At 33.9% G+C, this 13,752-nt stretch overlaps 1 protein-coding gene and 1 long non-coding RNA gene across 6 annotated transcripts; both read right to left on the minus strand.

The window, feature by feature from the left end:
* Window positions 1-264: 264 nt before the first annotated feature.
* On the minus strand, window positions 265-2,369 carry LOC112751169 (uncharacterized). Its single transcript, XR_003176292.3, has 3 exons — window positions 1,833-2,369; window positions 1,675-1,759; window positions 265-900 (listed from the first exon to the last, which is right to left on the minus strand). It is a non-coding gene; the product is annotated as an uncharacterized lncRNA (long non-coding RNA).
* Window positions 2,370-3,982: 1,613 nt separating this feature from the next.
* LOC112751168 (VIN3-like protein 1) lies at window positions 3,983-12,210 on the minus strand. Of its 5 annotated transcripts, none has more exons than XR_003814517.2 (5): window positions 11,862-12,176; window positions 6,332-6,958; window positions 5,608-5,918; window positions 4,241-5,496; window positions 3,983-4,136 (listed from the first exon to the last, which is right to left on the minus strand). XR_003814517.2 is itself a non-coding variant. In XM_029293416.2 (5 exons), the coding sequence occupies exons 3-5, from the start codon at window positions 6,778-6,780 to the stop codon at window positions 4,304-4,306; spliced, it is 1,953 nt and encodes a 650-aa protein (XP_029149249.1). In that variant the 5' UTR covers window positions 6,781-6,958; window positions 11,502-11,582; window positions 11,862-11,994; the 3' UTR covers window positions 3,983-4,303. The 5 variants fall into 5 exon arrangements, 4 of the variants coding, with proteins under 4 accessions (XP_029149249.1, XP_029149248.1, XP_072073273.1 ...); XM_029293416.2 differs by adding an exon at window positions 11,502-11,582 and having other exon boundaries at window positions 3,983-5,496; window positions 11,862-11,994; XM_029293415.2 differs by having other exon boundaries at window positions 3,983-5,496; window positions 11,862-12,210.
* Between the last annotated feature and the right edge of the window lie 1,542 nt (window positions 12,211-13,752).

The raw sequence follows: 13,752 nt of genomic DNA on the forward strand, positions 1-13,752 counted from the left end.
CAAAACTCTTCCCTAGTTGATGAGGCCTTTTCTTCATTTGACAGAACAAGAAACTGTTTAACCCAAAATAGAAACTATGTTCAATGAATTAAGAATCATTAAATCTATGAGTTTTTAGCTCTTGTATCCCAAGTAGTGATAGAACTATTCATTTTTGTGTGACTTCTACTTTTTGTGACTCAAATTATTAACAGAGTTACACAAACATTTTACCTGTATTTTTTAGCTGCAAGCAACATGAAAATTCTACTCGATTATAATATGTAAGGATAAAATTATGCTTCATTTACTATACAATGATAGACCAATCATGCCATGCTTTAGACATAAATCAATACAAAGACTCACGTTTGCATCGGTTATATAAGCAGTTCTTAAACTTCTTATGTACACAAATCAAGATAACAAGTTCTCACAATACAAGTAACACCATCCAAGAGAACATCATCACTACACTAAAAGTTGATGATTTAATTATATTTCTCTGTCTTTTGAGCATTCAAATATACAACTATACAATCAGAACCAGTTTCAATATGCTAAATGCTTCAGTATCATCAATCTATATTCTATATAGTCCTTTCAAGCTGCTAGCAGTGTCATATATACTCTTGCTAATCCACCAAGTTAAGGGATGGCACCGGCGGATCTGAGGCTTTTACGGTGTCATAAGCATACTCCGGAGTTCATGGCTCTTGTCATCAACACATCTCGAGCTAACCAAAGAGGTTATCCAAAAATTATCAGTTTTTACTGACTCGTCATCATCATTCCTGTGCCAACTCCAGTAAGCATGAGTTGAGTTAATCATTGATGAACCTTGTTACTATTATACCATGGTACATGAAACAACACAACCAGCCAAGGTGTCCTTTTCCTATCCACCTTTGATAGATCTACCTGTAAGCGAAGACAAGATCGAAAACAATAGTGGAATAAGATTTCTCTTCCATAATTATAATCTCAGATGCCATTTACTAGTTATAAAAGTATATCCTTGATCAATTGGGAAACAAACAAACCTTTAGCCATCTGTATTGTTCTGACCACTTATCAAAAACAAGAATAAAAATTTGGAATCAAAAGACATGTAACTCTATTTACTTCTCAATTTTAATTTAGTTTCAAGTGGAAATCTAAACAGGACATACAATAGAAACACTATAAAAATGATAATATCGATTTTTCTCTCTCATTTAATATACTGAAAGTGACTTTTTCAGGTACTTTTAAGCACATTAAACTCTTCCAAAAGGCAAAAAAGAAGATTTGGTAATTATAGTCCTGAGAGCTCTGTGCAGGCATGGAACAATAACAGTCGCGGACATAAAAAAATTGGAAAAAAAAAGTATAATCCAGAATGAAATCAACAAATAGATGTAGTCAGGCTAATGAATTGAGTAATGATCCAATTAGTGGCACTTAAAAGGAAGTAGACATCATAAACTCATTAATTATAAAGCTGAAATAAATGGGTTAGTTAGGTCACGAACAAATCCACACCAGGCAAAGAATTTCTTCAACTTCAATGCTACTACTTCATACCATTAACAAAATAATGACAAACCAAGCAAACAGGTTCCAATGCTAGGTCACGAACAAATCCACAGATTAGGGAACGATGGAAAAGATGAAAGGAATCAGTAAATTAAATAACATTTGTATAGAACTAACTTGGGTCAGAGCAGTTCGGACGAGGAGTTGATGGTTGAGGTCGACAGCAACCCAGGAGAGGCGGCATCTTCGTTCTTTGATTTTTCTGTGAAGGAGAAAAATAGGAGATGAGAAGATGAGGGCTACGAATATGAACTTGCAAGCGGCAAATCACTTACCTAGCGGTGGCGAGGCCAGCGGCGACGCGGTGGCTGTTCTTGAAGAAGAATGCTTCAGCGGCTGCAGTGGCCAAGGAGAATGAGAAGAACGATGGTTGATCAAGAAGCTTGATTTACATTAAGGGTAATTTTGGAATTATAAAATTAGAAGGGGGTAATTTAGGTACAAATTATAATTAAAATTTCTGTCTCTGTCTTTATATTTTTCTGTCCCCAGTGTCCCTACTTTTTGGAGGTACTGAAATACTGAAATTTTGAAGACAGAGACATAAATTTAAGTACCAGTCTCTAGCTCAACAAACATAATACTGAGATTCTGTCTCTCAGTCTCAGTTCCAGTCTCTGCAAACAAACGCTACCTTACGGTATAATTCAAACTTATGAAAAAATTAAAACAAGTTGAGATCTCTTATGGGTGGTGGAAAATGGAAGCAGTCGAGACACTCATCAGACGCAGCTACAATGAAGTGTAGAATCCTAGTTTTATTTAATAAATATAAAGTCAGTCAAGACACTCATCACAAGTCACAACACACAGAAAATAAAATAAAGAGCCCAACCTTCATTTAATACATATAGCTTAAGTTATTTTGCAAAATGGTCCTTCTAAATATCTTATATTTAAGTACATAATTCGAATTCTACAATGCAAATACGATATAATATAAACAATTGAATGAATACTCATTAATGATCTTTGATATTTTTATCTCATGCATGGTCAAGATTGATACATGTTGTTAAGGGCGTGTTACCCGTATTTTTATTGCGGGTTTAGAAGAAATCACCTATATTTAATGCCAAGACTATAAATTGTTGTTTGGGCTTGAATATGGATTTGGATCTCAAAACTCAAAAGTCCGTTCATGTTGGCAGTTGGTTTATAAATATTCACCAAACAAAAGAAATTCTTCATTCAAGCCAAGAAACGTCCAAGTGGATGAAATTATGAACCAAACACACCCTGATCTCTTGTAAAATCTAAACAATCAAATTCACCCTGACAGCATGGTTCAGGAAAGTTTACTTTTTCCACACTGCTAGTCTTAAGGTAATTTGTAAACAATGTCCTAAAATAAAATCATTCTTCTTTGACCGTCCATGCAAAAGAGAAAAAGCTAGACATGATTAAAGATGTTAGTAATAAGAGAAAATCCACAATCATGCAATTATGCAAACTTTGTTTTAAGAATCACCATAGACTTTAGCGTAGTGACAGTTCATTTGTCTCCTGAGCAATCATATTTGGATTTAAAACTTGATTGAAATCAAGTAGTAAATAGAAATCCTTAAAAGTATTATGTGTAAATACGTAATATGCGTGAGTTTGTAATATTGTCATGTCTAGAATTTAGAGTGTCTAACTCATCTAACAAAAAAAATATCATACTATGTGTATAACAAAAATCAATCTTTCATATAAAATATATATTAAAATATAAAACATATATTAAAAATATTTAAAACAATATATATATAATAACTAATGTAATATCCAACTTTTTTATCCTAATTTAATATCTAACTTTTTGTATCCACATGTATTTCTTATGAAAAAGTATATGGTACTAATATATTATTTGTCAACTTATTGTCAATAATAATTAATTATTATATTTTAAATACATGTATAAAGAGATACATCCAGAAAATATATCTATAAAGACACTTCTATTAAACACGGTCATAAAAAAATCATTTTTATTAGACACATTTACAAAGACACTTCCATTAAACACAGTCATAAACAAGAGTTGGCAGCAGTTGGCAAAAATGCTGTTGGTATTGATTTTTTATTCACCTACCTATAACAGATTATCATGTTGAGGTTATAACTCAAAGCTTGTAAGTTAATTATTTACGAAGACTGCCATATTTATTATTATTGTTGTCGTTATTATTATGTAACTCAAAGACTTTTTGCTTGAGTGAATTTACATTAGGGTTAAAGAACCCTTAAATATCCTATGATGATAACCAAGGTCGACCAAGGCTTCACACTAGTTAGGGTATAGACCTACATTGATTAAAAAAGAGAACCCGCATAAAGTAACGAAAAATGAAGCTTGAAGCAGAAATTAAATCAGCAATCACATCTTGTCGCTCCATCAAATGAACGTAATTGAAAAATGAGAAAGAAAAAGAAAGTATCAACACTAATAATATCTTGCTGATTAAATAAATTCATAGTTTTAAAAATAATTGCAATAAATTGAGCAAATAGCAAAATGCCTCCTAAGACCTAACATCCTTAAATCTTCACTTCCAAGGATCATCCCTCCAAGGAAAAATGTGTTACTGCCTCTGCAATAATCATCAATGCAAATCCCTTTAGCAGGACAAAGAAACATCAATGTCCCCAATAATAACAATAATGAATCACTTAGAAGGTGAGCAATAAAAAATGCCTGTACAAGGTGATCTTGTCACTGTAAAATGGTAAGAGCCTTGAAGGAAGCAAATCCACACCCTTAATTTGATCCCACAGCTTTGTTACACAACCCATTTCTTGCCCTCTTGATTGATATAATATCGGAGAATGAGTCGACGAGTTGCCCGGCCAAACTACTCGGATCATCTATCAGAGTCTGAATGAACGTGTTAACCACCCTACGTTCTTGCTCCGTCGACCTCAAACTGAACCATGTCAGCAACTTCAACCGAAACTCCTGTTTAATATGACCCTGGCATTCTAGCCAACGAATCACTTTCACACAATATTCGAAGTTCTCGTCCAATGAGAACGAACCATCCGGTATGTGTAAAGGAGATCCATTCATCAGAGTGCTGTCACAATCATGCGCCTCTTCGTTCGAGCTTGCTAACCTTTTCTTGCATGCATCTACGCGAGAGTCAACAGCCGGGACTTCTCCGGTCGGCCCTTGTGTCCAGATTTGGGAATCACCACTACCATCCGACCCTGCCAAACAGTTTTTTTCGAGATCATGAGAGGCTGCATCGTCGTCTGGCTCAACTGCCTGCTGCAAAGTGCAACCATTATCTTCGTCCCTGGAAGACTCGAAAGGAGGTGTAAGTTCTTCATTTAAATCAGGCACCGAAGCAACATTTAAATCGAGGCCTCGTGAAACGGAAGGGAACCGCTCTTCTAGATTGCGAGGCACAATCATTTCTCTTTGTGCACAGCAATTTCTCAAGTCCGCTCCGCAAAACCCCTCCAAGCAACCTTGTTCTTGAGCCCAGGCAAGATGCAAAAGTTTTCCAAGGTCTCGAACTTTAAATCCAGAGTCAGACATTGAAGAACTCGGCTCCGTTTTGGATCCAAAAGAATTGTCTCCAGTTTGAAGGCTCTCCTTCTTGCGGCCGATGGCAACCGATGAAGACGGACTTTTTTCCAATATCTCTATGCTCTTGGTGAAACACTTGGCCTCAGAATGACCTAAATCGCCCTTGTCGGTATAAGATATAATCCTAAAAGTATATTCTGTGCATGGCTGGAGATCAGATATCAAAATCCTCCTCTGAGCTTTCGGAAAGACACAAACAGGATCTTTTGTGTGTGATTCCTCCCTACTCTTGTAATACCAGAGCTTGTAACCCTTAATTTCCTCGGAAGACGCATTTGATATTCCAATCAAAATTATTTTGACTGATGAAGCTGTTACCTCTTCGAAAACAAACTTGCAGGCCGCGGGAAGGGAGCCCTCTGCAAGTTAAATACAGTCATTGTCAACAGTATAATTGAAATTGTTTGGGCCAAAAAACAAAAGGATAAGAAAGGAAGAAACCATAAATAAAAGAAGGCAATAATTCCAACCTCCGGATTCTGGATTTGAACTGGGAACAGTGGCCAACCATTCATCGGCTTTCCCAATAGCAAGAGAGCAGAGTTTCTGTACATCACCGGCAATAGGGAGTCTGCTGACAATGCCGCGTGCCATCTTGGAAGAAACCCCATTAACTGGACCAACTTCCGTTTCTAATTTAGCCTTCGCCTCTTGTACAATTTCATGAAGTTGTTTAAATCTCAAACTTCCATTCAGAAGCCTGAAGCTCAAATATATCCGGTAACACAGCACATCTAAACGCCGAGCATCTTTTGCTATATTTAGCTGCTTCTTCCAACATCTGCCATTATTAAACATGAACATCAACACAATGCTGCAAACTTAGCCACCGACGTAAGTGTTGAAAGAGAAGTAACACAAAAATTTATACACCACAACAATTTGTTTCACTACAAAAATTCAAGGAGCCAGGGAAAGGCCATAATGGAATTAATTAATCATGGAAAAGACACATCAAAGATCCAAAAACTATAGTAGTTGAAAGTTTGCTTATTGTTGCAAGAAAATGATGGACAGAAGGGGATGTAAGCATGAGAAAATTCTATTTCCAGTATTATATGCAATCAGAATGCACATCAATAAACTTTTTGCCACTGAAACAAAGAAATTGGAAATGATTCATCAAAAACCTCCGCATATGAACGAATAGTAGGTGAGGTCATGTAATGTAGTCGGTGAAAAGAAATTACTCACCCAAGTATCCCGGTAACTTTGCCGCAGGATGCACAACAATAACTGCCATCTAGTTGCATCAGTTGGCCATGATCAACTACTCCCACTTTTTCATGCTGAAGAGCACACTCGATGTGGCAAGACATACCACAGGAGTCCCCTTGGGCTGAGTCGGATGTGCAAACCAACCAAAGACTAGGGTCCTTGTTATCATCGAAAAGGTGGCAAATACAGCAAGAACATCTTCTACAAAATGTATCATCTTTAGACAGAACTGCTCTACAAGCCGAATTCTTACAGATCCACGAGTCAGAATGTCCAAAATCAGAAGGCAGGTCGGAGGTTGGAATGAATCGAGTAGGGTTTTCACCCTTTCGATGTTGTTTCCTTGAAGGCTGATTGCTGGGAGCAGAATATTTTTTCGAATCCTGTTTCTTGGAAATCTTGCTAGTTGACTTTGTTTCTGTCATCCTGATCTTTGTAGAACTGTTCTTTTTGTCCTTATCAAAGGACGTTCTCAGAAGTTCTTTCCTAGGACCAGATTTCAGGAATTCCGGAAGGAGTTCTGAATTTTTCGAACCACCTTCAGAATTGACATTTTTTTGGGATTACTTTGCACACTGGATGACTGGCCTTGAACACCAGAGCCTGAACAGATAACACGGCAACAAAAGCAAAGTAAGTCCTGTGAAGACAGAAAGGAAGTTCGACTAACTAAAACAGTAACAGTGAAAGAGACAGATAAATGCCAATTAACTAGAGAGAAATATCGAAGATATTGATAAGATTCATGAAACAAATATAAAGTTCAAATTCAACCATTGACATGACTAGAATGGCAATCAGAGTGTAGTTCAAGCTTTGAAAGCCGGGGCAACCTAGATCATTTACAACATAGTCAATTTCATTTGCTTTTATAAGTAATGTCAAAAGCGCTTATATTTAACAACTTAAACTAAGATTGTTACTCTCCACACATATGATCTAATTCTCACTCCTAATACAAATTTTTCCATCGAGCCTTGTTCTATGCATTAAGGGGCAATTTCTACAACACTTGCACTAGATATATGATCTAATGGGAAGTATAGCCTCACACATCGGTTAGGGTCATTTCGTCACAAAAAATTGTCAAAATGAGTCCAAAGATAACACAACAATCTATGTCTCTATGGTAAGATAAATACACTCATAGAATTTGATCACGTGTGGTGAATCACAACCAATTGAACAAGAAGTATAAGCCTAACATTAGAACAAAATCATTTGTCTGTTAAAACATTCCTCCTTGGCTCTTTGCATTGACAGAAGTGATGTTAAATCAAATATTTACCTTCTATTTAGGAACATTCAAAATCTCCAAACATCAATGTTGAAATTATTATTATGCTAATACCATCCTAAATAAGGAAATGAAAGAAATAAGCATTCAAGGGAGACAACAAGAACTAAAGAAAAATGTATTTAATAATGTAAGTTCAAGATGCACAACCGCCAAGAAAAAACCAAAAATCAAGTTGATCCAGGTGAAGAATTGCACATATGTTGAACAAACAACAGCTACCCTGAATCAGTTAAAATTTCAAAATGATCCCTAGCAATACACTCAGAAAATAAATATTATATCTTCTCACCAAACATGCAATGGTTCACATTGAAAACAGATGAAGCAGCAAAAGTATACACACATCAAATGCCTTCAAATAATTCAAATACCTAAAAGCCTAAAGTGTGGTTATATTACTAGAAAACATAGAGCAGGAAAGTGGATACCACATAAGCACCAGATCCTCCCCAAGGGTGAGAAGAGTCGGAAGAGAGATCTTGACAGAGTTTACCCTAGTGAAGCATTTCCAAAGTCACAATGGAGTAGCTACTCAAGGAGCATCGACGGCTAAAATGGCTGCTAGAGTTTAGAATAAGCATAACCCTTTTTATATACTAGATTCTATGGCTCTGTGCAGTTATAGGAGCACATGCTAAAAGCTTTGATTTCAAATTTAACACGCACATCTCAAATTATACCCATAAAGCATTTCAAATGTTTAAATGGAATGTATCTTTTTTATCAATCAAACGATTGGTCTAAAACTCCATGATCTTGATATTTCATGCAAGATATTTCTAACATTACTACTAATTAAGTACATAACCAAAATTTAAAATTTTCTTTGATGTTATACTATATCTTGCACGATTATCTTATCTTTCTAGTGAACGATGACAAATCAGTTTTTGCAATAATATGAACAACGATCATGATAAAAAATTCTAATTAAGAAAATTTAAGACCTGCTGGTAGATTTGTGAAGTTTGTGACCGATATTATTAGCTTAATATAGAAACAGCAGATACAGCTTGGCCATGCTAATCAAGGACAGGGAAATCATACACAAATACACCTTAATGCATTTTGGAAGAAATATTTGAAGAATGAATATGGTCTTTCAGAAGGTTCACAAAACAATCTTGCGTAATTGTGCAAAAATACTAAAAATCACTATTGATGAACTTTTAATACCAAAAAATTTATTTTTTATTTGGAAGCGAATAGGACAACTTAGGGTGAGTTTGGTTTGCGTTTTCATTTTCTATTTTTATTTTCAGTGTTTTTTGTTTTCACCTCCTGTTTTCTCTTTTATCTTCACAAAATTCTGAAAATGGAAAAAAAAAAACTGAATAAAAACAGAAAATGAAAATTTAAACCAAACACACCCTTAGACTGCAGAATTACCCTTTCTAGTTGCTATCAAGAAAATGATTAAATTCAATAATAAAACCCACCTCTAAACATTTATAACACCAAACAAAAAATAAAACATATACTTGAATTGGGCGATTACATGTCTTTTTGTATGAGCCATGCTCAACATATATTAGAAACACAAATCAATTCTTTAATGTTTCATATGGTGAAAACAGAACATCAATGGTAGGTCAACATTTATATCCATGAGCTTCAAAGGAAAAAACTAATGCATGTTAAAAGTCCAATCAAACCAAACAGGAAAGACCAAAGAAATATCCTATTGAAACCAAACTTCACATTTGGTTTTGTGGAAAATATTCATAACCTTGCTTAAATTGTTACAAACAAGTTGAAATGATTTGATTCTGCGTATTTCATTCTTATATTTTCCATAACAGGGTAGCGCTCGGGTTTTTTATGAGGTAATAAAACATTTCCGCGTTGCCAAAGACAAACAGCATTTTCTAATTTAATAGTGTATAACATTTTTCCAATTTAATAAATTTCCAAAACAATACCACCCCGTGGCAAATGAGATAATACAAAATAGTAAACATAATAGTTCAGTAATCATTAAAACCCAAAATGCTTATTCTGACATAACATTGATCCTTGACTAAAATTAGCCATACACTGGAATTTATCACAACCATTTACACGTACTACGGTATATCATGTCAATTATAGCATATAATTATAGCATATTATGTCACACCAGCCAAACAAATTTCATGTTTTGGCCAGCAAGAAGGAAACAAATCTTGATCAAGGAATAGGATACATGCAACATTAAAAGGAAAGAAACCATGAAACTGCAAAGTGAAATTATAAGAAACGAACAATACACCTTCCAAAACAAGTTTCAATAACTTATGCTATGAACTGAACTAAAACTGCATAAGAAAACTAAAACTTATACTATGATTAGTATTATTCTGAAACATGTAGTAGTAACACTATTGAAAACTGCTAAAAATGGCCATCTAGTATAGTGAAGAAAGGGATGCAACAATAGTGAAACTGGAGGAAAGGGAGTAAAATCTTTGTGATTTCACCCTCCTTCAGGTAAGTGCGTATTATTTACCGACAGAATGAAAGCAAACGAGTGACCATGCCAAGTTTCCGAGAGACCTAGCCCTTTACTAGTCTTAGTCTACTCCCCAACAATCTGAATTGCCCCTCAGCATTATCTCACTTCCAAATATACCTCCCCACCTCACCTATTGAACAGAATCACAGCATTTGAGCATCCCCCATGCTATCCTTCCCACATGGTAACGGGTAAGGGCATACTTCACCTAAGGTTAAGTTAAATGAGTTGGGACAATTTTACTATTATTCCTAGAAACATCCGCATCCGCATCCACAGCTAAGCCTTCTATTCCATTCACATCACGGCATCTAACGGAAACTGTCTAAGTAACTATAAAAATGGTCAATGCATGGCAAGAGAACTTTAAAATCATCTATGCAACTTCCAATTTCAGCTGGTATTCCACATGATGTCATGTTTCGACAGATGAACATACTATACATGATAAACTATTCTTCAGCTGGCACTCAGTAGTCAGAGCTACTTATAAAATAAAACGGTGAAGCAAATCGTTGCAACTACCAAAAGAGAAGGCTGAAGGACAAGCTCGAAAAGCTCACCTCTAGCAAGGAATTTATCTTCTAAATCCATTTGCACTCACTAAACAATATAACTGAATTGCCGTTTTCTGACAAGTAAAGAGAAAAAGCATGACAAGTGTGTCTACATTACTTGTGTAACAGCAAAGAAGGCCGCGCATGAATCACCGCTACACGTGAATCGTGAATCATACACGAACCAAAATAAGAAACTAAAAAGAACTTAATTATTTTTACACCAAAGAAAGCTAAAAGTTTTTAAGCAAAACTTTAACACAACTACCAGCTTGTTTAAGTAGGAATTCTAATACAAGATCAAGAACAAACAGCTAGCGGGCGATATGAACTCTCAAAAAATCTTTGGATTTTCCACAACTATTGATCTATCAGGGAGAAAACAATGGTTCATGTTCATATACAAAAATGCCACGATGTTGCGCATGAATTTAACACAAGAAACACACAAAATCACAATGCAGGCTAGAAAAACTATAAAGCACATGACACCAACAAGTATTAAATTGGTAAAAAATAAATAAATAAATAAACACAAAAAGGAAAAAATGCACAAACCACACTGCAATATTACCATATATCCTGCCCATTTAATTGTTAACCAACAATGCCTCATGCAAAATACCCAATTGAAAACACTACAACAAAAAGAACACACTTTTTTTTTCAATTATTTTCATTATACTTATTTTCAACATACATTCCAAGCCAAAAAAAAAAAAAACAAGTGACATAAACGACAAAGCGAACATGAACAAAAAAAAGGAGCAGAGAAGCACAATAAAAAGCGCATACTTCACGATTTGACTTCTTTTCCCATACGCATTGCCGCATTAACAACAGTGTAAAGAGGGGGAAAAAATCAGACAAAGTCTTCTACAAAAAAACACATATAAATATCTTTTTACTGGTAATTTTATTTCACGAAAAATGAAAAGAGAAAATTACTACAAAATTTACAATAACCAGCTGAAATAATAATAGAAACAAATAAAAGCACGTAATTTTAAAAAAAATAATAATAGTAAATTAAAATCTGCACATACGAAAAGAAGAACGAATCTAAAAAAGGGATCCCGAAATAAAGTAAGGAATGAAGGAGTGGTTTTTGCGAAGTGGAGGAGGAAGGAGAAGAAGAAGAAGAGAATCACTGACCCTGTAAGTATGGTGAATGGGGAAATCAAGGGCTCTGGAACGAAAGAACCGAAATTTGGAGATGAATCTCGTTTTGGTTTCACAAAACACAAACTATGTTGTCGTTGTTGTTGTTGTTCGAGTTTCGTTCGTTGTTGTTAGTTTGTGACTTTGTGTTGCGTTGAAGAGAGAGAAAGAGAGAGTTGTTGTGAGAGTTGGTCACGTTAATAGAGAAAACAGGTGGGTGTGGAGGGGCACGCGCGCAGGGTGGCGCGTGAGGTAGGAGGTGGAAGTTTGAAGAGGTAGGCTAAGGTCTGAAGCAGTCTTTGTTTGTTTGGTTGGATCAGTGTTTTCTTTTCTCTTTACCTATACACTGTACTTGTTTTCATTCCCTTTTCAGGCTTCCAATTTACTTGGATGGACGTTATTGCCCCTCTGTTTAGGTCAGTGAAACTCAGATTTGAAGTTATTATAACCTTCTAATGTACGGTATTATTGAATTGGCGTGTTCGTTCTTCCGAAAGCCCATTTTTGCAAGAGTGAAAGGATAAGAGAATAATGTTTTTTTTTATATAATTTAAATAATAAATTAAAAATAGAATGTTAATTTTAATTTTAAAATTTAAATTTTGAATTTTAAATTAATTAAATTTATTTATATTTAATAGACCTAAAATATGTTATATTATTCATATTGTTTATAATTTTCATTGTCTACTTAATGAAATTGTTTTTAAAAATTGGATAAAATATGTTTTTAATTGAAATTTTGAAATATTTTTAATATTTTTTCTGTTAACAAATTTTAGTTTTATCCTACTATGTTAATTGCGCCTGCTAAAATAGTTTAACATTTGTTTTTAAGCAAACGTCAAAATCTAACCTTTCTAACATTTTTAAAAAGGTTCCGTTAAAAAATTAATTAGGGGTAAAGTCAACTCTAATTAATTAGTTAAAAAATAAATCTGTTAAAAAAATAATCTCTCACTATTTTAATTTTTTAAATTTTAAAATCAAAAATAAAAAAATTAGTTTATATTATAGTTAACTCTTTAAATTTTTTTTTCTAAAAATATTTTCATCACAATTTGATTTAATTAATTTTTAACTTCAGAACACATTCATACAAATAAAAAAATGGATATAATGCAAAATATAACGGAAAGACAGGCAAAAAATTTATTACCAAGAGTCGAGAAAAATAAACAACTTTATATCAAAAGAGTTTTTACTGTTAACTAAATAATTTTGGTATAACCAAATACTTCAAAGATCTAAAAAAAATTAATTGACCTATATTTATTAATCCTAACTCCCAATAAAATCCTTTATTTTATTTTATTCTCACAGAAAATTAATACTCCTTCTCATATTTATTAGTCATTAAAAAATTTTTATTTAATAAACAAATCAAACAATTCACATTTTTGATATATTCTACAAAAAAATAAATATATTTTACATAAATTTTAATAATAATAATAATAATAATAATAATAATAATAATAATAATAATAATAATAATAATAATAATAATAATAATCCAAAAATAGAAGGGGGGTATGGTAAAAGTTGAAACAGGGATTGGAAGGACAAAAATGTCCATTAGGATTTAGGATTTGGTGAAGATGGGAAATGAAGCAAGGAAGTGAGGAGAAAAAATGAGAGTGAGTGAATGGGTGAAGTGTGGGGCCTATAAATAGATTAGGATATGGTATTAGGGGGTGCCCTGCAATGCACTGCGCCTGCACCTAAATAAAAAGTACAAACAACCCCTCATTCATTGGTGCGTCAATTCACTCTCCTATCTACTGCGCCTGCGGACAACATTTTACCAAAAATTAATTATTTCATGGTACATTTTAATAACGCTGTAGTCATTTATTATTTTTTATATTTAAAAATTTAATTT

The sequence above is a fragment of the Arachis hypogaea genome, chromosome 15, assembly GCF_003086295.3.
Source record: "Arachis hypogaea cultivar Tifrunner chromosome 15, arahy.Tifrunner.gnm2.J5K5, whole genome shotgun sequence".
Lineage (NCBI taxonomy): Eukaryota > Viridiplantae > Streptophyta > Magnoliopsida > Fabales > Fabaceae > Arachis > Arachis hypogaea.

Excerpts from the sequence above, each read along its gene's own strand:
- LOC112751168 (XM_029293415.2), bottom strand. The coding sequence starts at position 6,780 with ATGACAGAAACAAAGTCAACTAGCAAGATTTCCAAGAAACAGGATTCG. Across the intron at positions 5,919-6,331 it reads AAAGTTACCGGGATACTTGG|ATGTTGGAAGAAGCAGCTAA; the intron begins GTGAGTAATTTC and ends TAATAATGGCAG. Across the intron at positions 5,497-5,607 it reads TTCAAATCCAGAATCCGGAG|AGGGCTCCCTTCCCGCGGCC; the intron begins GTTGGAATTATT and ends TTTAACTTGCAG.